This window comes from Alosa sapidissima, chromosome 8 (assembly GCF_018492685.1).
Source record: "Alosa sapidissima isolate fAloSap1 chromosome 8, fAloSap1.pri, whole genome shotgun sequence".
Taxonomy (NCBI): domain Eukaryota; kingdom Metazoa; phylum Chordata; class Actinopteri; order Clupeiformes; family Clupeidae; genus Alosa; species Alosa sapidissima.
This window is the reverse complement of record NC_055964.1, coordinates 4554410-4580696: the sequence shown is the minus strand read 5'-3', so window position 1 is coordinate 4580696 and position 26287 is coordinate 4554410. Positions and strand designations below refer to the sequence as shown.

Here is a 26287-nt window from a genome sequence, read left to right as displayed (position 1 = left end):
CCTCAGTTTCGTGGCTTCATAGCTCAGTGGTTAGAGCACTGGTCTTGTAAACCAGGGGTCGTGAGTTCAATCCTCACTGGAGCCTCAGCTCCGCGGAACATTTTTACAGCAAAGGTAACCACTTTTCTTGGGTCGTCTGCTGTTGACAGCCTTCTTTTGACAAGAGTGGTTACTTCAAGGGTTGCCATAAAGTGTGCGTTCGTTAAAGTGACCTGCACATTAGCGAGAAAGTCACAGCAAATTCAGCACAAAAAATACATGGTTTGTTGATGGAGCTTTGGTGCGTGGACAGCTGCTAGGATTTTATTTTTCCCGTCAATTTCTCTTTGCATCATGAAATAGGGACAGAATTATCATACAGGCAACATTTGAGGAGCAAACGCTGACTACATTTTCATGCACAAGGGCTCTATAGCTCAGTGGTAAGAGCACTGGTCTCGTAAACCAGGGGTCGCGAGTTCAATCCTCGCTGGAGCCTGTCTGCTGGTCCGTGGCACGGACCCTGCCATACCATTATTTGTTCTCCTTTGGCTGTGACATAAAACTTCTGTGTAAAGGTCGGCAAAACACGCATCTGAAAATCTTCTTCCGTTTACTGCTCTCGCCGATCTGTCCTGCTTTTCGATGCAGCCGCCATATCGAGTAGCCACATGAAATGTGGCACACTAGATTTCTTGACCCTAAATCTTCAGTTTCGTGGCTTCATAGCTCAGTGGTTAGAGCACTGGTCTTGTAAACCAGGGGTCGTGAGTTCAATCCTCACTGGAGCCTCAGCTCCGCGGAACATTTTTACAGCAAAGGTAACCACTTTTCTTGGGTCGTCTGCTGTTGACAGCCTTCTTTTGACAAGAGTGGTTACTTCAAGGGTTGCCATAAAGTGTGCGTTCGTTAAAGTGACCTGCACATTAGCGAGAAAGTCACAGCAAATTCAGCACAAAAAATACATGCTTTGTTGATGGAGCTTTGGTGCGTGGACAGCTGCTAGGATTTTATTTTTCCCGTCAATTTCTCTTTGCATCATGAAATAGGGACAGAATTATCATACAGGCAACATTTGAGGAGCAAACGCTGACTACATTTTCATGCACAAGGGCTCTATAGCTCAGTGGTAAGAGCACTGGTCTCGTAAACCAGGGGTCGCGAGTTCAATCCTCGCTGGAGCCTGTCTGCTGGTCCGTGGCACGGACCCTGCCATACCATTATTTGTTCTCCTTTGGCTGTGACATAAAACTTCTGTGTAAAGGTCGGCAAAACACGCATCTGAAAATCTTCTTCCGTTTACTGCTCTCGCCGATCTGTCCTGCTTTTCGATGCAGCCGCCGTATCGAGTAGCCACATGAAATGTGGCACACTAGATTTCTTGACCCTAAATCTTCAGTTTCGTGGCTTCATAGCTCAGTGGTTAGAGCACTGGTCTTGTAAACCAGGGGTCGTGAGTTCAATCCTCACTGGAGCCTCAGCTCCGCGGAACATTTTTACAGCAAAGGTAACCACTTTTCTTGGGTCGTCTGCTGTTGACAGCCTTCTTTTGACAAGAGTGGTTACTTCAAGGGTTGCCATAAAGTGTGCGTTCGTTAAAGTGACCTGCACATTAGCGAGAAAGTCACAGCAAATTCAGCACAAAAAATACATGCTTTGTTGATGGAGCTTTGGTGCGTGGACAGCTGCTAGGATTTTATTTTTCCCGTCAATTTCTCTTTGCATCATGAAATAGGGACAGAATTATCATACAGGCAACATTTGAGGAGCAAACGCTGACTACTTTTTCATGCACAAGGGCTCAATAGCTCAGTGGTAAGAGCACTGGTCTCGTAAACCAGGGGTCGCGAGTTCAACCCTCGCTGGAGCCTGTCCGCTGCTCCGTGGCACGGACACTGCCAAACCAGTATTTGTTCTCCTTTGGCTGTGACGTAAAACTTCTGTGTAAAGGTCGGCAAAACACGCATCTGAAAATCTTCTTCCGTTTACTGCTCTCGCCGATCTGTCCTGCTTTTCGATGCAGCCGCCGTATCGAGTAGCCACATGAAATGTGGCACACTAGATTTCTTGACCCTAAATCTTCAGTTTCGTGGCTTCATAGCTCAGTGGTTAGAGCACTGGTCTTGTAAACCAGGGGTCGTGAGTTCAATCCTCACTGGAGCCTCAGCTCCGCGGAACATTTTTACAGCAAAGGTAACCACTTTTCTTGGGTCGTCTGCTGTTGACAGCCTTCTTTTGACAAGAGTGGTTACTTCAAGGGTTGCCATAAAGTGTGCGTTCGTTAAAGTGACCTGCACATTAGCGAGAAAGTCACAGCAAATTCAGCACAAAAAATACATGCTTTGTTGATGGAGCTTTGGTGCGTGGACAGCTGCTAGGATTTTATTTTTCCCGTCAATTTCTCTTTGCATCATGAAATAGGGACAGAATTATCATACAGGCAACATTTGAGGAGCAAACGCTGACTACTTTTTCATGCACAAGGGCTCTATAGCTCAGTGGTAAGAGCACTGGTCTCGTAAACCAGGGGTCGCGAGTTCAACCCTCGCTGGAGCCTGTCCGCTGCTCCGTGGCACGGACACTGCCAAACCAGTATTTGTTCTCCTTTGGCTGTGACGTAAAACTTCTGTGTAAAGGTCGGCAAAACACGCATCTGAAAATCTTCTTCCGTTTACTGCTCTCGCCGATCTGTCCTGCTTTTCGATGCAGCCGCCGTATCGAGTAGCCACATGAAATGTGGCACACTAGATTTCTTGACCCTAAATCCTCAGTTTCGTGGCTTCATAGCTCAGTGGTTAGAGCACTGGTCTTGTAAACCAGTGGTCGTGAGTTCAATCCTCACTGGAGCCTCAGCTCCGCGGAACATTTTTACAGCAAAGGTAACCACTTTTCTTGGGTCGTCTGCTGTTGACAGCCTTCTTTTGACAAGAGTGGTTACTTCAAGGGTTGCCATAAAGTGTGCGTTCGTTAAAGTGACCTGCACATTAGCGAGAAAGTCACAGCAAATTCAGCACAAAAAATACATGCTTTGTTGATGGAGCTTTGGTGCGTGGACAGCTGCTAGGATTTTATTTTTCCCGTCAATTTCTCTTTGCATCATGAAATAGGGACAGAATTATCATACAGGCAACATTTGAGGAGCAAACGCTGACTACATTTTCATGCACAAGGGCTCTATAGCTCAGTGGTAAGAGCACTGGTCTCGTAAACCAGGGGTCGCGAGTTCAACCCTCGCTGGAGCCTGTCTGCTGGTCCGTGGCACGGACCCTGCCATACCATTATTTGTTCTCCTTTGGCTGTGACATAAAACTTCTGTGTAAAGGTCGGCAAAACACGCATCTGAAAATCTTCTTCCATTTACTGCTCTCGCCGATCTGTCCTGCTTTTCGATGCAGCCGCCGTATCGAGTAGCCACATGAAATGTGGCACACTAGATTTCTTGACCCTAAATCTTCAGTTTCGTGGCTTCATAGCTCAGTGGTTAGAGCACTGGTCTTGTAAACCAGGGGTCGTGAGTTCAATCCTCACTGGAGCCTCAGCTCCGCGGAACATTTTTACAGCAAAGGTAACCACTTTTCTTGGGTCGTCTGCTGTTGACAGCCTTCTTTTGACAAGAGTGGTTACTTCAAGGGTTGCCATAAAGTGTGCGTTCGTTAAAGTGACCTGCACATTAGCGAGAAAGTCACAGCAAATTCAGCACAAAAAATACATGCTTTGTTGATGGAGCTTTGGTGCGTGGACAGCTGCTAGGATTTTATTTTTCCCGTCAATTTCTCTTTGCATCATGAAATAGGGACAGAATTATCATACAGGCAACATTTGAGGAGCAAACGCTGACTACTTTTTCATGCACAAGGGCTCAATAGCTCAGTGGTAAGAGCACTGGTCTCGTAAACCAGGGGTCGCGAGTTCAACCCTCGCTGGAGCCTGTCCGCTGCTCCGTGGCACGGACACTGCCAAACCAGTATTTGTTCTCCTTTGGCTGTGACGTAAAACTTCTGTGTAAAGGTCGGCAAAACACGCATCTGAAAATCTTCTTCCGTTTACTGCTCTCGCCGATCTGTCCTGCTTTTCGATGCAGCCGCCGTATCGAGTAGCCACATGAAATGTGGCACACTAGATTTCTTGACCCTAAATCCTCAGTTTCGTGGCTTCATAGCTCAGTGGTTAGAGCACTGGTCTTGTAAACCAGGGGTCGTGAGTTCAATCCTCACTGGAGCCTCAGCTCCGCGGAACATTTTTACAGCAAAGGTAACCACTTTTCTTGGGTCGTCTGCTGTTGACAGCCTTCTTTTGACAAGAGTGGTTACTTCAAGGGTTGCCATAAAGTGTGCGTTCGTTAAAGTGACCTGCACATTAGCGAGAAAGTCACAGCAAATTCAGCACAAAAAATACATGGTTTGTTGATGGAGCTTTGGTGCGTGGACAGCTGCTAGGATTTTATTTTTCCCGTCAATTTCTCTTTGCATCATGAAATAGGGACAGAATTATCATACAGGCAACATTTGAGGAGCAAACGCTGACTACATTTTCATGCACAAGGGCTCTATAGCTCAGTGGTAAGAGCACTGGTCTCGTAAACCAGGGGTCGCGAGTTCAATCCTCGCTGGAGCCTGTCTGCTGGTCCGTGGCACGGACCCTGCCATACCATTATTTGTTCTCCTTTGGCTGTGACATAAAACTTCTGTGTAAAGGTCGGCAAAACACGCATCTGAAAATCTTCTTCCGTTTACTGCTCTCGCCGATCTGTCCTGCTTTTCGATGCAGCCGCCATATCGAGTAGCCACATGAAATGTGGCACACTAGATTTCTTGACCCTAAATCTTCAGTTTCGTGGCTTCATAGCTCAGTGGTTAGAGCACTGGTCTTGTAAACCAGGGGTCGTGAGTTCAATCCTCACTGGAGCCTCAGCTCCGCGGAACATTTTTACAGCAAAGGTAACCACTTTTCTTGGGTCGTCTGCTGTTGACAGCCTTCTTTTGACAAGAGTGGTTACTTCAAGGGTTGCCATAAAGTGTGCGTTCGTTAAAGTGACCTGCACATTAGCGAGAAAGTCACAGCAAATTCAGCACAAAAAATACATGCTTTGTTGATGGAGCTTTGGTGCGTGGACAGCTGCTAGGATTTTATTTTTCCCGTCAATTTCTCTTTGCATCATGAAATAGGGACAGAATTATCATACAGGCAACATTTGAGGAGCAAACGCTGACTACATTTTCATGCACAAGGGCTCTATAGCTCAGTGGTAAGAGCACTGGTCTCGTAAACCAGGGGTCGCGAGTTCAATCCTCGCTGGAGCCTGTCTGCTGGTCCGTGGCACGGACCCTGCCATACCATTATTTGTTCTCCTTTGGCTGTGACGTAAAACTTCTGTGTAAAGGTCGGCAAAACACGCATATGAAAATCTTCTTCCGTTTACTGCTCTCGCCGATCTGTCCTGCTTTTCGATGCAGCCGCCGTATCGAGTAGCCACATGAAATGTGGCACACTAGATTTCTTGACCCTAAATCTTCAGTTTCGTGGCTTCATAGCTCAGTGGTTAGAGCACTGGTCTTGTAAACCAGGGGTCGTGAGTTCAATCCTCACTGGAGCCTCAGCTCCGCGGAACATTTTTACAGCAAAGGTAACCACTTTTCTTGGGTCGTCTGCTGTTGACAGCCTTCTTTTGACAAGAGTGGTTACTTCAAGGGTTGCCATAAAGTGTGCGTTCGTTAAAGTGACCTGCACATTAGCGAGAAAGTCACAGCAAATTCAGCACAAAAAATACATGCTTTGTTGATGGAGCTTTGGTGCGTGGACAGCTGCTAGGATTTTATTTTTCCCGTCAATTTCTCTTTGCATCATGAAATAGGGACAGAATTATCATACAGGCAACATTTGAGGAGCAAACGCTGACTACTTTTTCATGCACAAGGGCTCAATAGCTCAGTGGTAAGAGCACTGGTCTCGTAAACCAGGGGTCGCGAGTTCAACCCTCGCTGGAGCCTGTCCGCTGCTCCGTGGCACGGACACTGCCAAACCAGTATTTGTTCTCCTTTGGCTGTGACGTAAAACTTCTGTGTAAAGGTCGGCAAAACACGCATCTGAAAATCTTCTTCCGTTTACTGCTCTCGCCGATCTGTCCTGCTTTTCGATGCAGCCGCCGTATCGAGTAGCCACATGAAATGTGGCACACTAGATTTCTTGACCCTAAATCCTCAGTTTCGTGGCTTCATAGCTCAGTGGTTAGAGCACTGGTCTTGTAAACCAGGGGTCGTGAGTTCAATCCTCACTGGAGCCTCAGCTCCGCGGAACATTTTTACAGCAAAGGTAACCACTTTTCTTGGGTCGTCTGCTGTTGACAGCCTTCTTTTGACAAGAGTGGTTACTTCAAGGGTTGCCATAAAGTGTGCGTTCGTTAAAGTGACCTGCACATTAGCGAGAAAGTCACAGCAAATTCAGCACAAAAAATACATGGTTTGTTGATGGAGCTTTGGTGCGTGGACAGCTGCTAGGATTTTATTTTTCCCGTCAATTTCTCTTTGCATCATGAAATAGGGACAGAATTATCATACAGGCAACATTTGAGGAGCAAACGCTGACTACATTTTCATGCACAAGGGCTCTATAGCTCAGTGGTAAGAGCACTGGTCTCGTAAACCAGGGGTCGCGAGTTCAATCCTCGCTGGAGCCTGTCTGCTGGTCCGTGGCACGGACCCTGCCATACCATTATTTGTTCTCCTTTGGCTGTGACATAAAACTTCTGTGTAAAGGTCGGCAAAACACGCATCTGAAAATCTTCTTCCGTTTACTGCTCTCGCCGATCTGTCCTGCTTTTCGATGCAGCCGCCATATCGAGTAGCCACATGAAATGTGGCACACTAGATTTCTTGACCCTAAATCTTCAGTTTCGTGGCTTCATAGCTCAGTGGTTAGAGCACTGGTCTTGTAAACCAGGGGTCGTGAGTTCAATCCTCACTGGAGCCTCAGCTCCGCGGAACATTTTTACAGCAAAGGTAACCACTTTTCTTGGGTCGTCTGCTGTTGACAGCCTTCTTTTGACAAGAGTGGTTACTTCAAGGGTTGCCATAAAGTGTGCGTTCGTTAAAGTGACCTGCACATTAGCGAGAAAGTCACAGCAAATTCAGCACAAAAAATACATGCTTTGTTGATGGAGCTTTGGTGCGTGGACAGCTGCTAGGATTTTATTTTTCCCGTCAATTTCTCTTTGCATCATGAAATAGGGACAGAATTATCATACAGGCAACATTTGAGGAGCAAACGCTGACTACATTTTCATGCACAAGGGCTCTATAGCTCAGTGGTAAGAGCACTGGTCTCGTAAACCAGGGGTCGCGAGTTCAATCCTCGCTGGAGCCTGTCTGCTGGTCCGTGGCACGGACCCTGCCATACCATTATTTGTTCTCCTTTGGCTGTGACGTAAAACTTCTGTGTAAAGGTCGGCAAAACACGCATCTGAAAATCTTCTTCCGTTTACTGCTCTCGCCGATCTGTCCTGCTTTTCGATGCAGCCGCCGTATCGAGTAGCCACATGAAATGTGGCACACTAGATTTCTTGACCCTAAATCTTCAGTTTCGTGGCTTCATAGCTCAGTGGTTAGAGCACTGGTCTTGTAAACCAGGGGTCGTGAGTTCAATCCTCACTGGAGCCTCAGCTCCGCGGAACATTTTTACAGCAAAGGTAACCACTTTTCTTGGGTCGTCTGCTGTTGACAGCCTTCTTTTGACAAGAGTGGTTACTTCAAGGGTTGCCATAAAGTGTGCGTTCGTTAAAGTGACCTGCACATTAGCGAGAAAGTCACAGCAAATTCAGCACAAAAAATACATGCTTTGTTGATGGAGCTTTGGTGCGTGGACAGCTGCTAGGATTTTATTTTTCCCGTCAATTTCTCTTTGCATCATGAAATAGGGACAGAATTATCATACAGGCAACATTTGAGGAGCAAACGCTGACTACTTTTTCATGCACAAGGGCTCTATAGCTCAGTGGTAAGAGCACTGGTCTCGTAAACCAGGGGTCGCGAGTTCAACCCTCGCTGGAGCCTGTCCGCTGCTCCGTGGCACGGACACTGCCAAACCAGTATTTGTTCTCCTTTGGCTGTGACGTAAAACTTCTGTGTAAAGGTCGGCAAAACACGCATCTGAAAATCTTCTTCCGTTTACTGCTCTCGCCGATCTGTCCTGCTTTTCGATGCAGCCGCCGTATCGAGTAGCCACATGAAATGTGGCACACTAGATTTCTTGACCCTAAATCCTCAGTTTCGTGGCTTCATAGCTCAGTGGCAAGAGCACTGGTCTCGTAAACCAGGTGTCGCGAGTTCAATCCTCACTGGAGCCCGTTTCGCACACTGCGAGAAGTTAACCCTGTTTGTTTCCACTTGCATGTGAGAAATCTTTCTCACATTTGAAAAATATAAGGACAAACCTGTGCTCACGTTTAAGGGCAATTCCGCGCAGAATTGTCACATCCATAACACCAACACAATGCCATGGTATTTAGTTGGCGTTATGGATATATGACAGTTTTGCCTGGAGTTGCCCTTAACTGATGACAGCCTCAATTCTTTCACTAAACTTCACCTCACTGAATATAAGCCAGCCAGACTCCAAGGCCATCCCCAAATCTAATCTCTGTTAGGCCTCAAATGTTCAATTTCGCCAATGACATGTCAACCAAAATTGAGTGTTGTGTTGTTAATTATGATGTTATGCTGCTTTCGAGATGTCTCGTAAATGTCTCGTAAATCCGCCGCCCGAGTTGGAAAGTGTAAATTACCCAGCTTTCTTGCGGCATTTTGGGCAGGCACGACCATTTTACCTCGGAGTACTTGAGGGTACCCCGAGGTGGACGTACGACCTTACAACAAAATGTATTTTTTTGCATATGTACTGTGTTGGTCATGTTAATTTATCGGTACATGTTGTACGGGTGAGTGTACGATGATTTACGAGACATCTCGAAAGCAGCATTACTTTGCATACCAAAGGGCACTGGGAAAATAGGGGGTGGTGTTTAGCCTACCTGGGAAGCCTAGCCTATACTTCTGTCATTCCACTTCACAATTTAAGTTACTTGCCCATTACTTTTAAAACTAGTAGAAAATGTATTAAAAAATCCTCTGTTGAATGAAAGTAACTGTATGTTAAATATCCAAACTTTTTCTTGTAACCGTCTTTATGTGGCTCTTCTGAGATTAAAAAAATAATAAATTTGGTAAAAATGGCTATCCAGGCAAAAAAGGTTCCCAACCCCTGGCTTAGTGGTTGGAGTAAACCAGGGGTAGTGAGTTCAATCCTCACTGGAATCCTCACACAGAAATTCCTGTAGGACGTTGACCGTGGCTGGTCCCAGGACCTGGCAAATGGCCTCCACCTTAGCAACTAGCGGAGCCGCTCCCTTGCTTGTGACATGATGGCCAAGGAAATCAATGGCAGACAAACCGAAATGGCACATCGCTGTGTTGATGACCAGTCCGTGATCGTCAAGACGTTGAAACAGAACCCTGAGGTGCGCCAGGTGTTCAGCCTTGGAAGTACTAACCACTAGGATGTCATCCAAGTACCGTATTTTCCGGACTATAAGTCACACTTTTTTTCATAGTTTGGCTGGTCCTGCGACTTATAGTCAGGTGCGACTTGTATATGAAAAAAATATATAATTGAACATGTTTTTAAATGTTAATTTATATTAACTGACATGAACCCTACATGAAACATTAGCGTCTACAGCCTCGAGAGAGCGCTCTCAAATGCACAAGTCCTGTGCACTTTCAGTCAGAGATTAGTGCTTGCACTACGCCTGAAACACACGTGCATACCTAAATCATCAAATTATGGCAGGGATTCTATTTATAGCCGGGCCTCAGATTCGGACAAATAAAAGCCAGTATAATTTTGTTTCAATTTAACTCATAAAAGAGCTCTTCTTAATATTTTATATTGTTGGTTGGTATTGTTGCCAATGAAAAGTCATTTACACCATGAGTCTCCAACACGTTGCTCTCAAGCTAGTCGCATGCCGCACCCTTCTGAGCTAGAGGCTAAAGCCTACATTTAAACACAATTGTTGCTGCCAGGCATCAGCCTATGAATTTTATAAAAAAGTAAATCATGCATAATTTAAAATATAACTACATTTAGGCTATCTTAGACATCTTTGGCTATACGGAATAAGGTTTCCCTTGCAGCACAGCACACGAATGAATGAAAGCGCGGATACCTTATCTCGCAATAAGTAGATGGCAATCGAAATTCCCGACACTATGAAACTTAATAGTAAGCCATTAAATACACCACAGATTTCAGTGGTCATCAGTCCCGATATTTAGCAATATAATCAACAGTCCAAACGTAAATTAAATCTTAAATTAAACATCTGCTTTTGGTAGCCTACCCATGCCGCTCCAAACGAAAAGTAGGACTATGTCTCACAATAAAACGCAAGAAATAAAGGACTATAGCTGACTCGAATACAAGCCATGGCCAAATAAAGGTGCTGTACTTTGCGCAGCCTAAATTTGAGGATTTACGAGTCTCCTAAACATCCCTCACCTGTTATCTAGACATGCATGAAAACATTTGAAAACAAAACGCACTGCCATGTAATATTTGATCGCTGTTTTGCTACTAATTATCTTTCACGTAATGAATACGCACAGAAAGTGAAAGTAGGCCTAATGTGCGCTCCGTGTCTGTAGCTGTCTGTTCACGTCCGCAATCGAACGTCAAATAGTGAAGTCATCCATGTTCTCTACGTTATAGCCTAGGCGGTCATGCTTCTGTATTTGCAAAATTCCTGACGGTTCCTGATCGCTAAATGTTTGTTTTCCTTTCCTGTCGATAGCGGTTGATGTTGAAGCACCTAGGCTATAATTTGACTTCAGCAGTGACAAATCCTGCTGAGAGAGAGAGAGAGCAACGAAAAGAGAGGCACCCCCAAAGTGGTCCTGCGCGCGCGTGTGTGTGCATGGGGTTCAATTGAAGTCAGAGTTGGTCCGTCAATAGTCCCACATTCAGGCCGCTCCATTATTATATTAATGTCAGACAGGGTACAGGGTAAAATGTGTGGGAATCTCTCGCATTATGATGGCTAGATTTGCGGGACTTTTATTATTATGCTCAAAGTAATAATTTATTCGCAGTACCCGCAATTCCGCGCTGGAATTTAGACCCTTTTAAATGTGCATCTTTTTTTCTCTCGCTCTCTCGGAGGTGGCCAGCCAAGCAATTGTTCTGCTGTATGCCAGCCTGTGCCAATATATCGTACAAAATGCTTGATTGCATTGCATTCTCCACATTTTTAGCTAAATTTTCATGTACCACATCAGCATTTGAGTTCAGTGATTTTTTTGTAAATTGCTTTACAATTAGCGTCGGGCCTTGTCAGCAGCCTTCGGCTTGCCTCTTGCCACTATTCACTCCTTCTTCTTCATTAACATTCCCTGTAGAATTCTCAATATTTTTGGCCTCAATGTGTACAGTTATATAGTCTGTCTGTTCTTAGTCTTGGATTTTGTGAAATACATTTCTAAATATCACCTGCTTGCTGCAGCTTCGGTCTGCACGTCAATTTAAACCCGCATCTTTTTCTCTCTCGAGCATTTAATCTGCTGCCAGCTTGTATCTCCACATCGTCCAAAATGCTTGATTGCATTGCATTCTCCACATTTTTAGCTACATTTTCATGTACCACATCAGCATTTCTGTTCTGTGAATCTTTTGTAAATTGCTTTACAAATACCGTCGGGCCTATTGCCATGGCTTGCCTCAGCTCAGGTCACGTCCTTTTAAAACCGTCTTTTTCTCTATCGTGAGCATTTAATCTGCTGCCAGCTTGTGACTCCACATAGCCCAAAATGCTTGATTGCATTGTATTCTCCACATTTTTAGCTACATTTTCATGTATCATATCAGCATTTTTGTTTGAATCTTTTGTAAATTGCTTTACAATTACCATCGGGCCTATAGGCCTATCGTTTCGGTCACGTCTAAAACTGCATCTTTTTCTCTCTCATGAGCATTTAATCTGCTGCCAGCTTGTGACTCCACATCGCCCAAAATGCTTGATTGCATTGTATTCTCCACATTTTAGTAACATTTTGGTGCACCTCATGGCATTTTCTTTCAGTGAATCTTTTGCTTTGCAATTACCATGCCCTCCTCTTGGCTGCCTTCACTCCTTCATCTTCATTAATCTTTTTGGCCTCAATAATCCAGTTACATAGTCTCTGTTTTTGGTTTTGGATTTTGTGAAATACATTTCTAAATAAATGCGACTTATAGTCTGGTGCAACTTATATATGTTTTTTTCCTGCTCATGACGCATTTTTTGACTGATGCGACTTATACTCAGGAGCGACTTATAGTCCGGAAAATACGGTAAACTGTAACAAGATTCTGTGATTTTTTTGCTGTTTTTGAGAGAAATGTGTACTGTATTTGTGAATACAGTATGTTGCTGTAGTTTCGCTATGAATTATGGTCAAAAATGGTCAAACTACAGTAATAAAAATTTGCTGCGAATCATTACACAGTAATAATTCTGACTCATCCCTCACTTGTCAGCTTTTTGAAAATTTTGAAAAAACATGGCGGAAAATCAGTTGGGGTTTTCTGTTTTCTTTTTGCACATGAATACAAAGTTAAGCTCCCAGATAGCAAGGTGACATTGATATTATGTTGATTTTCCATCCAAATCATCATTTTGAAAAGATATTGAAAAGTCATGGATTTATGGTTTACTGGGAAATTTTGACGTGGTGATTGAAACGTGCACCGCGCGACGGCGTTTGAACTGTCCGGCGGCGGGAGATCATTTTTGAGCAACAGTTCAGTCAGTCAGACCAACGGTGTTCAGCACTCTGTCAAGTTCGCAGCTCCACCTTAATGGTAAGCAAGCATTTATTTATGTAACGTTAATGTTTCATTGTGAAATTGTACTACATTAAATTCGGGCATGTGTACAGTCTATGTACGTTGTACTGTCTAACTTACAAACTCATCCATGCTTGTTGGATCAACTAAGTAAGTAACGTTAGGCTAACTATCATAGTTGCTGTTGCTGTGAAGGTGGCATTAACGTTAATGTTTTATGTTACGTTAACATTTTGGCAGTCTCATTTATATTAGGCCTACCTTAGTTCTCAGTAAGTTACAGTTTATTATATTCATATAATTTATATAAAACATTCGCTAGTAGTGCTAGGCCTAGTATGTTACTGTCACAATGTTAGGCTGAAGATGATGTGCTGCTGGTTAACGTTAACGTGGAGGTTTAGCTGCTACCAGCTAACTTATGTAACGTTAACTCATCGTAATCATGTACGGTTTTGTTAGTTTAATAGGCTAACTTTAGCAATATTGATATAAGTTAACTTTAAGTCACATCTGACTATCATTAACCGTTGTTCGGACGAACAGCGCGAATGGCTGTTGCTGCCATAGATGTCAGTATATATATCTATGTGTTGCTGCAAGCAAACATCATCAATGAGCTCACCCAGCTGGCTAACGTTAGCAGCTAAATATACCTTGCGAAACTGAGTTATGCTAACACCATCTTCAGCCTGGCATTTTGACAGTAAACTCAAAAAACATACAGTATATATAAATGATTATTCTAAAGTTTCACTTGTAAGTAGCCTTCAGTTTCAGTTGAAAATTGTTATCTAACACTGTTTATCTTTTTTTCTTCTATTTCTGCTAGGTGCTGCTTCACTCTGCTACTGGTGGTGGATCAGGCTGACTGCAACCGTTGGTCTAACGTTAGGATGCAGCACACGAGAATTTCTAAACGGAAAAAAGTGAATAAATGTACTTGCTTTTCAAACTGATAACAAGTTGTCAATGGTTATTTATGCAAGTTTGTGTAGCCTAAACCATACCTAGGCCTAGTCAAATTTACCCTGGCTGTAGATAAAGCAGGATATGAATTTCCCAAAATGACTGTATATAATATTACAGCACTGGTATTACTACTGTACTAAGTTACAGTATGATCCATAAGTACTGTGATTAAAAATACGGTAGACAATTCAATACTGTATACATTACAGCACTGGTAGTACTACTGTAGTTTGCATTTACAGTATCAGGCATAGGTACTGTGATTTCATATACAGTAGGTGTACTGTAGAGTGAAATACAGCAAGTTGCTGGTTATTTGCTGCCAGCAAGTTGCTGTAAATTTTACGTTAAACTTTTTACAGTGTACACAAAAACAAATGTCACGCAATACACTGTCCATGAGTCGCTGGAAAGTCTGGGTGGTGGTTTTTAACCCAAATGGCATGGGGAGGAACTCAAACAAACCAAAAGGAGTGATGACAGCAGTCTTGGGAACGTCTTGTGGATGCAGCGGCACCTGGTGATAACCACAGGCGGATGAGGTCCACCTTTGAAAAAATTACCTTACCTTACCTTACGATGGCTTTGCGTCACCTAATCGTTCAGTTTGAAAGTCTCCAGCAAAAGCACTTTAAGGCGGTCATATTTATACCCTCATCCAGAGAATATTGCAGCATACCCAGGGCCGTGACCAAATAATAATATTTCGTTGCATCGTCTGTTCGTCTGTGCATCGTCTCTGGTAGTTTGTGCAATGGCGCTTATTAAAACTCTCAGGATTACCGTCCAAGGAGTTGTCGGGGTCACCAATGTAAAGGAGTCGACACTATGGGGAGACAAGGACACAGCGGATATTTAAAAGGCCGAACTGCAACAATAGCTTACCATTCAAGTGAACACGTAATGGCTGGCTGTGAATTATGTAGCCTACAATGCAGTGCCCACAATGCACCTTTTGTTTGAACCTCTAACAGCATGGCATACCTGTTGCCGCCTATAAATGCATGTGTGTTTGTTACAAAGAATACACTTTTCCACCTATCAATTCAACTTTTGTGCAAAATCTACATAGGAACGTCACCTATTACCAACCGTCCCGTATTTCCGACCTCTTACGTGTATGTGTCAAATATTCATTTCTATACAAACCAAGACGGCAGATTCCTAAAGAAGCGCAAGCACCCACACCATAAGTGTATCTAAATTAGCTATGACCAAAAAATTTAATTTTACCGTGACTCGAAGAGCTGTAAACAGTGCTGTAGGGCTGCGTGTACAAATCCGCTTGGAGCTCCAGTGGAGTTTTGATTTGCGACGAGATTTCTCGGTCTAACCGTTGATGCGCCGTGAGAAAGGTTGGAAATAGGCACCCCAGCCCAGCACTAAACTCTGAGCGTGGTAAACAAAATCGGATCAGGCAGTAAAAGCCCTGGTAAGAACCGAACTAGATTTTGTTCAAATCTACACACCTATGGCTACTGAAAAATGTAAGGTTCATTTATCAAATGTTATTTTGAAGTATTTAAAAAACATTGTTGTTTTATCTTGTTTTACCAACAATTGGTGGTTTTACGATACATGTGGGTCTCGCGGATTTTTGGCTTAGACTTCATGTTAATGGCATACTTTTAATAACCATCATAATTATGATTTAATTTTAATAATCGTAATAAAGTGAGCTTGTGTTGATTCTTTTGGTAGCCAACTATAAGTGGAACTGGTTGAGATAGTATTTTTGCGGGGCTTTCAGTTCAGCACGAACATGCCCAATTCCAGAGCGGTAGAGAACACTTGCGTCGTTTCCGCTTTAAAGGCCGCCCGCAATACATTCTATGTATTTGATTGGATGAAAGCCTGTTGTGGACTAAGATCTCGTTGTAGAGAAACCAAACCCAGCGCGCCAATATTGTGTTTTAAGAAGTTGTGTTGCCTTTGCATTTTCAAGAACGTATACTCCATTGAAATGTCTTCAACCAGCAAAGTACCATTAGAAGCAAGGAATCTACCCTGGTATGTCAGCATACACCATAGCATTCAACGTATAACTAATTAGAACACACAGGATAGGAGGATATATACATTTTCACTTAGCATGTGTAGCTTTAGCTATACCCAAGTTAGCTTCAGAGATTTGCTTCGACTGCATGCTTTTGCTGAGCATTATACATGTTATGTCTTGCGATGCTTCAGCTGACTTATTCGCCATTTTTTTGTGCTGTAATTTACTGTGTAACGGTAACGTTAACCCCGAGCTGTTGCAGTTAACTGACGTTACCAATATCTGCTGCCTGAAAGGAATCAAACTCACGAACGTATCCTGATGAGACATATGTCTCATAACTGTTATACAGTGTGTTCCTTTAAACGAGCCATATCTAACGTTACACAAAATTCTATTTTTGGTGGATTGTTTTGACCAAAATACTTAACGTTCAAGGGTTGCCAGTGCCACATACGAAATAACTCCCTGTTATCTGGAGCTGTTGGCCCCATAAGATAAACGCGATATTTTCTGACACAGGGTGGAGAAATACAGACCTCAGAAACTAGATGACCTGATTTCCCACAAAGATATTCTAACTACAAGTAAGTGTCCCATGTTGTTCGCGCTGGTGCTAATTCACAGTTCATGTGATGTGATGAGTGTTAAACCGTTTCTGCCAAATGTGTTTTTTTTTTTTTTAGTCCAGAAGTTTATAAGTGAGGACAAGCTTCCTCACTTGCTCTTCTATGGGCCTCCTGGGACAGGGAAAACATCGACCATTCTGGCCTGTGCTAAACAACTTTATAAAGAAAAAGAATTCAATTCCATGGTTCTTGAGGTATATGAAATCAATATACTATGGAGGATTACAGAATTAAAGATGCACATAAATATTTGAACTGTAGGAATTTTGTGATTTTGAAAAATGGAAATATGGGATTAAATATTTAGCTGTGGAATTATACTAGGAAAATATATCTGTAAAACGGGATGTAACTGTAACTGTCATACTTTAAATTCTGGATAAATGGCATTTTAAACTTGGTACAACAAAATGAATAGCATTAATTATAATTCCATTATTTTGAAGCTGTATTTAAAACTTTGACATTCCAAATAGATCTAAAACTATCATCTGAAGGTAGGCACACAGTCAACAGTAAATTAAGTGGTCTGTGACGGCTTTTCCTTTTTAATGGTAGCTTAACGCATCAGATGACAGAGGTATTGATGTTGTGCGGGGGCCAATCCTGAGTTTCGCCAGCACGAGAACCATTTTCAAGTGAGAAAAGTCGTGTGCCCTTTTATTAATATTATTTATTTGTTTTATTATTATTATTATTAGTAGTAGTAGTAGGTGTAGTAGTGTTATTGTTTTTATCTTTTCCTATTTTATAGGAAGGGCTTCAAATTGGTTATATTGGATGAAGCTGATGCTATGACTCAGGATGCCCAGAATGCTTTGAGGAGAGGTAACCATCTGCTACGCCCTGCCTACCTGCTGTGCACCAAATGGCTTCAATATGAACCACTACTATTGGTCATTCTTAACAACAAAGGCCTCTTTCCTAGCTCTTTTGGGAATTTTCCTTCTTGAAAAAAAGGAATCACTGTAAAAAAGGAATAAAGCACGCACATATTAAGTTGGGTGCTGGACAAAAAGGTCAAAAATGGGAAGAATGAAAACAAGTCCGCTACACCAGCTCCCAATGAATGCAACATGTATGAATAATTAATAAATAAATTTAGCATTCATTGGGAGCTGGTGTAGCGGACTTTTTTTCATTCTTTGATTTTTATTCTTGAATCATTCATATGCAAGGAACGATAGCATGATTACAATTATTTATGATGTTTGTATACAAGACACAAATAGTGAATAGTGACAGTGAAATGTATGGTGTTTGTTCTGTTTATTAGTTTTTTTAACTTGCATAGTATTAGGTCTTACATAATCACTAAAAGCACACTATACTTTCCCTCCTCCTCCTCCTTGCATTTAGTCATTGAGAAGTTCACAGAAAATACCAGGTTCTGCATGATCTGTAACTACCTGTCGAAGATAATCCCTGCGCTGCAGTCCCGTTGCACCCGGTTCCGCTTCGGGCCATTGTCCCAGGACCAGATGATCCCTCGGCTGGAGCACGTCATCCGACAAGAGAAGTGGGTGTCGAGAGGCAGTCCCGCTGTATTATGAATTAATCACTAAATCACTAATCACTAAAGCTTGGAAATCATTGGTCACTAAAACTACACTGGATCCAGTCTCAAGCGGGGTTCACATTACACGCACAAACGGCAGCGCTGCGCTATGAAACCCATTATTTCCAACGGCTTGCTCGTGCAAGAACTGGTCTGCAGTCAGCATTTTGCAGCTCTGCCGCTCTTGCGTGTGCTGTAAATCATAGGTATTTTGGGCTGAGCCCGGGGGCAAACACAACAAAAATCTTTGGGACATTACCTCAACCAAGAGCAACTCATGCTGTGTGCAATGTGAAGCCCCCTTCTGAGGTTTTAAGAGTGATGATTTTTGAGATCAGTGATTACTCCTGAAGTTACCTGTATAAGTGAGTAACCTCCCTTCATAGTAGACCCCTCTGATTACACTACTGTAGACAAAAAAACTGAAAACATAAAAATGTCAACTTTTGTTGGCTTTTAAAAGGAGAAAGTAACCAACCATTTAGATACCAGACATGATGGACACATTTAATAATTTGCCAATTTGACTAGATTTCACTTTTCATAAATATTTAAACAATTGCTTTGTTGTTAGGTAGTACAGTGATACTGGTTTGAGTATGTAATATGAGCATGTCACATTTTAATTAAACAGCCTTGTGACTGATACCTCCATGTTATACAAACTGCAAGTGAAAATATATGGGGAGAAAAGACGGTCAGTTTATTCAGTTCGGTTTTATGTATTAATATTGTGCCATTAACAATGTAGGTGCTTTACAGAACCGAAAGCCTGAATGAATGAAGAGGCTACCCCCCCCTCCCCCCCTCTCTCTCTGAGTCATTGAGTACTCTCTGCTTTTCCTGTCCCACAGTGTGGACATAACACCAGATGGCATGAAGGCTGTTGTGACTCTGTCGGGAGGAGACATGAGACGATCCTTGAACATTTTACAGGTGCAGAAACACACACACACGGACACGCATGTATCCAGTACGTGTTTAGATGTTTAGAATCTCGCTCTTTGTGGATGAAGCTGACAAGTGGCTTGTTTTGCGGTTGGTTCAACAGAGTACCAGCATGGCCTTTGGTAAGGTGACGGAAGACTCTGTGTACACCTGCACGGGACACCCACTCAGATCGGACATTGCCAACATTCTGGATTGGGCACTGAACAAGGACTTCACCACAGCGTTCAACTGTATCCTCCTCCAAACTCCACTGAATGGTAGCCAGTAGCCTGTGGCCGCGCCACATCAGGCCCAAGTCCCAGTTAGACCCTAGTCAGGGTTCCCTGTCATTGTGAAATCCTAGCTGTTCATCAGGTGTAAAGATGTTAAAGGATTACTGATGTTAAGCCAAAAACTTTCTCTCTTGTTGTTTGGTGGGTGGAACCTTATATTTCAGATTAGGGATGGCCCGATACGATACTGGCATCAGGGATCGGGCCGATACTGGGCCCATATACTCGTTCTTGTAAAAATTACCGCGATACCACCCACCAATACCACTTAATTACACTGTTTCCCCTAAATCATAGACCTCTGAAGTTTGCCTACAAAAAGGACCCCAAGCTGCCATCTTTGCCCAAGTTTGCCGTCTTAACATACCGTAGATCACATACAAAGGCAGAAGACAAAAGTGTGTTCAGGAAAATATCTGCATTTCAGACCCATAGGAAAAATTGCAAGATACTGGATCTCAAAGATGGCAGCTTTTTTGTAGGCGAACTTCAGAGGTCTATATAGTAGCTTAGCTGCTGCTTTTAAGAACATGCCGCTTTGCAATCATGTAGCCTACTCGCGACACTTATTTCAGTCTTGCTTCAAAAACATACAACTAACTAGATTCATGTATTTGCGTTGAATCTACGCAGCTAATACCTATATTAACTATAGCTCACCTAAACTATGCATGTGGCATACACTCAGTTGAGTGTAGTTGTGCGTGGCTGGCGTGTTGGTGTATCTCTGCATTCGCGCTAGTTGGGGATAAGTAGCCTACAAAACAAACTTTGCATAGTGTTTTGCAAAAATTTGCATAGTGTTTTGTTAACTCACATTTTGTCATTTTTACTGAGAAATGTTAACCTTTCCTGCCTCTGCTTCAGATCATAATGTTAGTTGGGTCATTATATGCTCCAAGACCGAAGTCAGCGCCCAATTTACTTCAACTGTAGCTCATGAGTAACAGGCAGATGCAAGACCTATTGTGTGCGACATCACCGCTTTACTCAATGGCCAACAGATTAAACAGTGGAAGCCTACTTCACTCTGCTTTGGCAGCAATCAGTAGACAGCAGCATCTTCTCTTTTCCTCTCTCATTGAGTAGCCACTCTCTCCACTCACTTAAGGGAACCACATCAATTTAACAAAGGTCTCTACAGTAGGGTCAAGTGGGATCATGTTTTGTTGCCCTATCAGATTTTAGTGAGAGACGGTGCAAAATAATCTAGTTAATATTTTGTTTAATTAAGATATGTAGACAGTGCCAGTGTGGAGGCTTGTTTTAGACATAGTTGTTTGTTTATTTTTGGTTTGAAATAGCCTGCTAGTACACAAATGTAAATACTTGTACTCGGTTTTAAAAATAATGGTATCGGGACATCCCTATTTCAGATCCTTAGAGGTTTGATGTTAATACTAAATGACAGTAACAAGATGTGAAATACATTACATTGGTGGTAGGGATGCACAATATGAATGGGATGACATCAGTATCGGCAGATAACAGTTTATTGTATTATTGGCATCTTCAGATATCTGCCCATATTCGTGGCATATCAATTGGCAAGACTATAATCAGCACAACTTATTAGGGTTTCAGAGGAAGCATCATATGAGTGAGTGAATGTTTACATTTCTTAAAGCATTCATTTAGGGTAGAATGAAAGGAGACGTTTTATGTCTGTATCTGCAACAACTAGGTCATAACAACAAGATGAATGCATTAATTCTATTACATGAAAGACCCTTAAAAGGACATTAAAATTATGTGTATTGGTATCAGGATTCGCAATTGGCCAAAATGAGCTTTAGCATATTGGATATTGACCAATATGGCATCCCTAATTGGTGGTAATACTATTCAGAAACCTTTAGGTTTCTTCATAATTGCATTTTGTGGACAAATGATAAACTGTAAGTTGACTTCCTTGATGGTGGCATCAGTAATTTTGCAGCTGAAAACACTGAAAGGCCTGGCATTGCATGACATCTTGACTGAAGTCCACCTTCTTGTACACAGAGGTAAGACCTTACACAATCACTCTCTGCTTAAAGTTTTGAAGAGGCAGCTATCAGATTGCCTTTTGAGGTTCTAAATAAATGTAACCAGAACAGAGATTCTGACTAATACTTAGTTACATTAATGAAATGTACTGGTATTTACATTTTCATGGGAAAAAATCCACTTTTAAGAAAGGAATGCAACAAAGATTCAAATGTATCATAGCCAGGCCTGTTTACTTTAATTTCCTTTCCAATATCATTGGTATCAGTTGTATATTGTTATTTATACCATGGTCTAGGTTGAAAAAGGTGTCGTTTAAAAAGTGATATAGGCTACTACACCTATGAAGTAGATCTGGTAAAAAACAAGTTTAATCACCGTTCCAATGCTTATGAATGGTTACTCTAAAACCCATAGTAGGACGACGGTTGAGCCTGGCTTCACATATCAATGCTTATGAATGGTAACTATAACAACGATAGTAGGACGACGGTTGAGCCTGGAGGCAGGCTTCGCAACAATGGAATCAACTGTAAACAACTAAAAAAACCTAAACGATTAGCTCTAAAACTCATTTAGTATTAATAATTGATTTCATATTTATTTATTTCGTAAGTGACCATGGTATAAACGGGATAATGCCCTTTGATGCGTCCATTATCAGAAATAAATGGACTTCGCGGAAGCAACCGTCCGACGCAAACGCCTCCGCGTCGTCCATTTATTTCTGATAATGGACACCTCGTCGGGCATTATCCCTTACTTATTACTGCCACAATAACGCTAATATTGAGGTTAACTCGGTTGGAGAAAGGCATAAGCCTGCTACATCTACTGGCTATTTCTATTACCTCTCGACTAACAACTTTTTGATTATTGTATTAACTAACAACCCTGATGATTATTTTTATGTATAGTGGTAATGCAGAAGATTCCCTAGGACTGAATTATGTATGTATGTGTTTGGGATTGCTGTAGTGGGAAAATGATCACAAGTGCTTGTGTTGTGTACATATTATGAACTGTTTCTTTGCAGTTGACTTCCCACCTACTATTCGAATGGGCTTGCTCATCAAGTTGGCAGACATTGAGTGAGTAGTATAAATATTAATAACATAACAAATAAATTATTTCTTTATTCTATTTTATATGTTTTCTTTACTTAAATAACCATACAGTGACTCGGTTTGTCAAATATCAAACTTTTAATGTGATTTTCTTTTAAAGGTATCGGCTGGCTTCTGGAACTAGCGAGAAGATTCAGCTGAGCTCAATGGTTGGCGCTTTTCAAGCAGTGAGAGACATGGTAGTCAGTGGGGCCTCATAAACTGACTCAACTGATACTGCTGTCCATAGTAGGGTTATTGGCTGTAAACTTAAGAACTCTGTTTTTGTTTTTAAAACATCACTCTTCCATACATGCACTTAAACACACAAAGCAGAACTTCTAAAAACAATTACACCATAAGCCAAATATGAACAGAATTAAACACATGTAAAGAATAAATATATCTACAATTTGGAAATAAATAGAGACTTTTGTAATTCAGGAGTGTAGCTGTTGTCAATATAATCAGTGGCATCGACGTCATCTACAGTGGGCCCTGCAGTAGGTTTCCTGGGTCTTGGGAAGGTCTCTGTAGGTGAGAAACTCCAGAAGCTTGTGGGGAATTGGAAGGGCATTAATCTGATGGGTTGACACAGAGAAACGTAGGGCAGCTCGGCACAAGTGGGTAAGGCTGGGGACGATTGGCCTTGCCTTCCAGAATTTGGCATGCCCATCTCTTGTTCTGCAACGAAAAGCCATACTGAATTACTACCATTTTAAAATGCATATATTTTTTTATATAAAGATAATTGATTTGGAAGAAGCACTGTGCATATGCAGTTCTTCAGGCTCAATGGAAATTATTGCATTCTGTGTTTGTAAATATCCCAATTGTCAGGTGCAAGTGAAAGAAAACTCCAAACAGGCTTAACAGCAAATCCTTGCCTTGCTAACATCAATATAATTTTGATATGAACACCTTAAAACATGTTTTTATTGAGTTGCAATTTCTGTAAATGCTAGAAGTTACCCTGTGGCAATGATGCCCCCTTGTGGATGAAAAGTGCAGCACAGTTCATTGTGGAATGTGGTCAAGTCAGTCTCCATCACAAAAGTCTTCTGACCCAGTTCCCAGAGTCTTAAAGCCCTGCTTGCAGGATTATTCAAATCATAGGAACAGCATTAGTGCAAACGGAATGCCACCCTCCAGCTATCAAATGTTTTTTAATAAAAAAAAAAAAAAAATACTTTAATATTACAAATATAAGATGAAGGTGCTTGGATTACACAAACTGCTCACCTGTGGTCTACAACCAGAGCTAAGTAAAGGCCGTCAGGGGAAAAGCACAGTGTCTTGATTGTTTTGGAATTTATAAAGGGTTCACAGCTGCAACAGTCCCTAAAACACAGCATCTTGTTATTAAATGAGTTGTACCAGAATTGGATCATTGTTGCTGACACCTTTTACTCTGAGTTTTAAAGATGAGTCTTTGGCAGTCTCAGTAATAGGATTCCTTACTCAAGCATCACCAGAAGCTCGGCAGTGTACGGGTCCCAGAGATCCACCCTCCAGCCAGCAGAGTTGTGAGAGCTGTATGAGCCGACGGCTAGCACAGCTCCGTCTGGGGAGAAGTCGCAGGACGATATGGCGCTCCGTTTGTTGAAAGCCAAGTGCTTCATGAAAGTATAGGAGCGAAGACTCCATAAACTCACTCTCTGTTATAGAGACAGGATAGATTGTGTGTGTATGTAGTGCGGAGGGAGAGAGAGGTTGGGGGTTATGTCAGTTTCTCATTTCTTTGTTCATTTTCTCACCCAAAAAAACAAAGTAGCATTTACAGGTTATGACAGTTCCAGTAGAGTGTGTGTCTTTGCTGAGATCTATCTGCATGGTTAGCATGTGTAGTCACCTAAGGGATGGGTAGATAACTCACTCACATTGTCTGAGCTGCAGACTGACGCAATCATGCTACTGTCAGGAGACACTCTGCAACAAAGCACCCATCCTCTGTGGCCTGACAACACATGGCAAGTTCTTCCTGAAAAGAGACTAATATTTTAGACACCTAATTTGATCCATCCATAAGCTATTACTTTTGCTTATTTCAAAAGCAAATTATGGCAAAGGTTGTCTTGAAATGTACCATTATGAAAAGGTGTGATTATTTTATGCATAGGGAAATTCTTTCCGTGGGGATATGGGTTTAGGCTGATTTTTAAAAACAGACTGACTCATGCATTCTTACCTGTGCTAGTTAAATCCCATATTCTCAGTGTTTTGTCACGAGAGCCAGACACAAGAGTTAATGTTCCATTGGGAGGGAAGATCAATTCCCTGACAACAGACTGGTGTCCTTTCAGATCATAAAGTGCCTCACCTGTGTAATAATCATAAAACAAATCATGTGTTCCAAACGTGTGCTGCAAATGCATTAAAATACTGTGATCAAGTAACTGGAAAAAAGTTTTTGCCATAATAAATTAAAATGATCCTTCCATAATTGAGTTGCCATTTGGTGGCGTGTTTCAGCCACTACCATTGTAGCCTGTTAGAATAGTGACAAAGTGATGTTTTTTCTTAAATTTGTCTCACCAGTTGATATGCGCCAGATCTTGATAATTCCGTTATTAAGACCAGTGGCAAGAATCAACATTTTGACATCCTCAGTAAGAGGTCTTCCATCAGTGATGTGGCTGATCGCTCCAGGTCGCTTTCTTGGACGTGGTCCAAAGGCTAAACCCCAAACAGTCTGACCACAATTCAAAGTCCTCTCTGAGGCTTTCTTGGTTAGCTGAGCATCCAGATCATTGTCTCTTCTTTCTCTGCAATAGACATATATTTAACACTGAGAATGCATTGCCCACACCTTTAGCAAAACATGTACAGTGTAAACACTGAATATTATTCTAATTTCTTGATAACATACTCGTTTGGCAGAGGCCATGCAAGAACCTTTACGACCCCATAGCCCATAGACCAAGCGAAAAGGGATCCTCCGGGTGAAAAATCCACGGTCCATGTCTCACAGCCAGCTGTGCCTCTCACAGTCTGAGGATGTATGGGTCTAAGCTGCTCAACCAACCCATCCGAGATTCCTGGTAGCCACATAATTAAAACAATTCATGTCATATTGCGAGTTGAAGGACTCCTCATGATTAATATTCGGGTAGACGTTAGAGAAAAAAACTGCTAACTGTTAACCAAAACATGCTAATTTTACAATCTTACACTGAGCAGCGGCGCCCTAGAATCTCACGACGTTTACCTCAAGTTACCTTTTGTGTTGTTGTCGATCGGGCAATCAGGAACAAACAAGTCACACATGACGTCGTCTTGTTGGTCTCACTGGCAAAGGAACAGTACCCAGACACCATAAACCTTCTGATCGAGTAGGCTGATGGATGTAAAATGTTACACCCATGAACACCCTCACCTATTTGGAATGTTGTCATTATCAACCCATCATATTATTAGGCTACGTTAGATTACTCACTGTTATTTCCCGTCAGCTGCACGGCTTCTCCTTCATGAAACACACCGAAATGTCTTCATCAGGCAACAATAACATTTCACATCCTAAATATCTCGCAAATGGCAAAGTATTAACGAGTCATTTACGCTGGCGTAATAATTGCTAGTATTTTCGCAAGAGCGAATGTTTATTCCAGTTCATCAACAACATGCCCGCCCATGTGAAATACCGGAAATAGTTATGTCATAAGTGGGTGGAGTCTGTAGGTACATTTGTCTTCCACAGAAAGTCAATTATTCTATACTGGCCCCAGTGTGCATTACATGAGGCTGGTGGTATTATCTGATGAGCAGAGGCGGGCTGTCCTAGAGGAGTGCCACAACAACCCTGGCACAGGGAACCACGGGGGCGTGAGGGTGACCAGGGACAGGGTTGTTGCAGGCTATTACTGGGGCAGCATAAAGGCAGATGTGGCAGATTGGGTATTTTTTTTTACTCTCATGTAATGAAACAATGGATCTCAGGCAATAAATTGCATTAGTGG

The 26287-nt window shown here is 42.2% G+C and overlaps 2 protein-coding genes and 25 non-coding genes across 31 annotated transcripts; 26 read left to right on the top strand and 1 right to left on the bottom strand.

Annotated features, from left to right (window-relative positions):
* Window positions 1-12: 12 nt before the first annotated feature.
* trnat-ugu lies at window positions 13-85 on the top strand. Its single transcript has one exon. It is a non-coding gene; the product is annotated as a tRNA-Thr (tRNA).
* A 320-nt stretch (window positions 86-405) lies between these two features.
* On the top strand, window positions 406-478 carry trnat-cgu. The gene has a single exon. It is a non-coding gene; the product is annotated as a tRNA-Thr (tRNA).
* Window positions 479-698: 220 nt separating this feature from the next.
* On the top strand, window positions 699-771 carry trnat-ugu. Its single transcript has one exon. It is a non-coding gene; the product is annotated as a tRNA-Thr (tRNA).
* Window positions 772-1091: 320 nt separating this feature from the next.
* trnat-cgu lies at window positions 1092-1164 on the top strand. Its single transcript has one exon. It is a non-coding gene; the product is annotated as a tRNA-Thr (tRNA).
* A 220-nt stretch (window positions 1165-1384) lies between these two features.
* trnat-ugu lies at window positions 1385-1457 on the top strand. The gene has a single exon. It is a non-coding gene; the product is annotated as a tRNA-Thr (tRNA).
* Window positions 1458-1777: 320 nt separating this feature from the next.
* On the top strand, window positions 1778-1850 carry trnat-cgu. Its single transcript has one exon. It is a non-coding gene; the product is annotated as a tRNA-Thr (tRNA).
* A 220-nt stretch (window positions 1851-2070) lies between these two features.
* On the top strand, window positions 2071-2143 carry trnat-ugu. Its single transcript has one exon. It is a non-coding gene; the product is annotated as a tRNA-Thr (tRNA).
* A 320-nt stretch (window positions 2144-2463) lies between these two features.
* On the top strand, window positions 2464-2536 carry trnat-cgu. Its single transcript has one exon. It is a non-coding gene; the product is annotated as a tRNA-Thr (tRNA).
* Window positions 2537-2756: 220 nt separating this feature from the next.
* Window positions 2757-2829, top strand: trnat-ugu. The gene has a single exon. It is a non-coding gene; the product is annotated as a tRNA-Thr (tRNA).
* A 320-nt stretch (window positions 2830-3149) lies between these two features.
* trnat-cgu lies at window positions 3150-3222 on the top strand. Its single transcript has one exon. It is a non-coding gene; the product is annotated as a tRNA-Thr (tRNA).
* Window positions 3223-3442: 220 nt separating this feature from the next.
* On the top strand, window positions 3443-3515 carry trnat-ugu. The gene has a single exon. It is a non-coding gene; the product is annotated as a tRNA-Thr (tRNA).
* A 320-nt stretch (window positions 3516-3835) lies between these two features.
* On the top strand, window positions 3836-3908 carry trnat-cgu. Its single transcript has one exon. It is a non-coding gene; the product is annotated as a tRNA-Thr (tRNA).
* Window positions 3909-4128: 220 nt separating this feature from the next.
* trnat-ugu lies at window positions 4129-4201 on the top strand. Its single transcript has one exon. It is a non-coding gene; the product is annotated as a tRNA-Thr (tRNA).
* Window positions 4202-4521: 320 nt separating this feature from the next.
* Window positions 4522-4594, top strand: trnat-cgu. The gene has a single exon. It is a non-coding gene; the product is annotated as a tRNA-Thr (tRNA).
* A 220-nt stretch (window positions 4595-4814) lies between these two features.
* trnat-ugu lies at window positions 4815-4887 on the top strand. The gene has a single exon. It is a non-coding gene; the product is annotated as a tRNA-Thr (tRNA).
* A 320-nt stretch (window positions 4888-5207) lies between these two features.
* trnat-cgu lies at window positions 5208-5280 on the top strand. Its single transcript has one exon. It is a non-coding gene; the product is annotated as a tRNA-Thr (tRNA).
* A 220-nt stretch (window positions 5281-5500) lies between these two features.
* trnat-ugu lies at window positions 5501-5573 on the top strand. Its single transcript has one exon. It is a non-coding gene; the product is annotated as a tRNA-Thr (tRNA).
* A 320-nt stretch (window positions 5574-5893) lies between these two features.
* Window positions 5894-5966, top strand: trnat-cgu. The gene has a single exon. It is a non-coding gene; the product is annotated as a tRNA-Thr (tRNA).
* A 220-nt stretch (window positions 5967-6186) lies between these two features.
* trnat-ugu lies at window positions 6187-6259 on the top strand. The gene has a single exon. It is a non-coding gene; the product is annotated as a tRNA-Thr (tRNA).
* A 320-nt stretch (window positions 6260-6579) lies between these two features.
* On the top strand, window positions 6580-6652 carry trnat-cgu. The gene has a single exon. It is a non-coding gene; the product is annotated as a tRNA-Thr (tRNA).
* A 220-nt stretch (window positions 6653-6872) lies between these two features.
* trnat-ugu lies at window positions 6873-6945 on the top strand. Its single transcript has one exon. It is a non-coding gene; the product is annotated as a tRNA-Thr (tRNA).
* A 320-nt stretch (window positions 6946-7265) lies between these two features.
* trnat-cgu lies at window positions 7266-7338 on the top strand. Its single transcript has one exon. It is a non-coding gene; the product is annotated as a tRNA-Thr (tRNA).
* Window positions 7339-7558: 220 nt separating this feature from the next.
* trnat-ugu lies at window positions 7559-7631 on the top strand. The gene has a single exon. It is a non-coding gene; the product is annotated as a tRNA-Thr (tRNA).
* A 320-nt stretch (window positions 7632-7951) lies between these two features.
* Window positions 7952-8024, top strand: trnat-cgu. Its single transcript has one exon. It is a non-coding gene; the product is annotated as a tRNA-Thr (tRNA).
* A 220-nt stretch (window positions 8025-8244) lies between these two features.
* trnat-cgu lies at window positions 8245-8317 on the top strand. Its single transcript has one exon. It is a non-coding gene; the product is annotated as a tRNA-Thr (tRNA).
* Window positions 8318-15658: 7341 nt separating this feature from the next.
* Window positions 15659-22771, top strand: rfc5 (replication factor C (activator 1) 5). Its single transcript, XM_042101581.1, has 11 exons — window positions 15659-15834; window positions 16346-16410; window positions 16510-16646; window positions 17011-17090; window positions 17207-17280; window positions 17812-17971; window positions 18865-18946; window positions 19062-19191; window positions 21162-21239; window positions 22259-22313; window positions 22450-22771. Exons 1-11 carry the CDS (start codon window positions 15671-15673, stop codon window positions 22547-22549), a joined length of 1125 nt encoding a protein of 374 aa, XP_041957515.1. The 5' UTR covers window positions 15659-15670; the 3' UTR covers window positions 22550-22771.
* Window positions 22409-25985, bottom strand: wsb2 (WD repeat and SOCS box containing 2). 5 transcript variants are annotated; one of them, XM_042101578.1, is made up of 10 exons: window positions 25761-25985; window positions 25547-25665; window positions 25198-25366; window positions 24864-25093; window positions 24517-24648; window positions 24209-24309; window positions 23790-23986; window positions 23571-23669; window positions 23301-23420; window positions 22409-23012 (listed from the first exon to the last, which is right to left on the bottom strand). In XM_042101578.1, the coding sequence occupies exons 2-10, from the start codon at window positions 25593-25595 to the stop codon at window positions 22811-22813; spliced, it is 1299 nt and encodes a 432-aa protein (XP_041957512.1). In that variant the 5' UTR covers window positions 25596-25665; window positions 25761-25985; the 3' UTR covers window positions 22409-22810. The 5 variants fall into 5 exon arrangements, with proteins under 5 accessions (XP_041957512.1, XP_041957510.1, XP_041957514.1 ...); XM_042101576.1 differs by having other exon boundaries at window positions 25547-25616; XM_042101580.1 differs by having other exon boundaries at window positions 23301-23417; window positions 25547-25616.
* Between the last annotated feature and the right edge of the window lie 302 nt (window positions 25986-26287).

What these genes read in the sequence shown, in the direction of transcription:
- rfc5 (XM_042101581.1), top strand. Translation starts at nt 15,671, where the DNA reads ATGAAAGCCTGTTGTGGACTAAGATCTCGTTGTAGAGAAACCAAACCC. An exon ending in AGCACGAGAACCATTTTCAA is followed by an intron (nt 17,091 to 17,206) that starts GTGAGAAAAGTC and finishes CCTATTTTATAG; the next exon opens with GAAGGGCTTCAAATTGGTTA. An exon ending in GATCCTTGAACATTTTACAG is followed by an intron (nt 18,947 to 19,061) that starts GTGCAGAAACAC and finishes TTGGTTCAACAG; the next exon opens with AGTACCAGCATGGCCTTTGG.
- wsb2 (XM_042101578.1), bottom strand. Translation starts at nt 25,595, where the DNA reads ATGTGTGACTTGTTTGTTCCTGATTGCCCGATCGACAACAACACAAAA. An exon ending in GCATGGCCTCTGCCAAACGA is followed by an intron (nt 25,094 to 25,197) that starts GTATGTTATCAA and finishes TGTCTATTGCAG; the next exon opens with AGAAAGAAGAGACAATGATC. An exon ending in GATCTGGCGCATATCAACTG is followed by an intron (nt 24,649 to 24,863) that starts GTGAGACAAATT and finishes ATTATTACACAG; the next exon opens with GTGAGGCACTTTATGATCTG.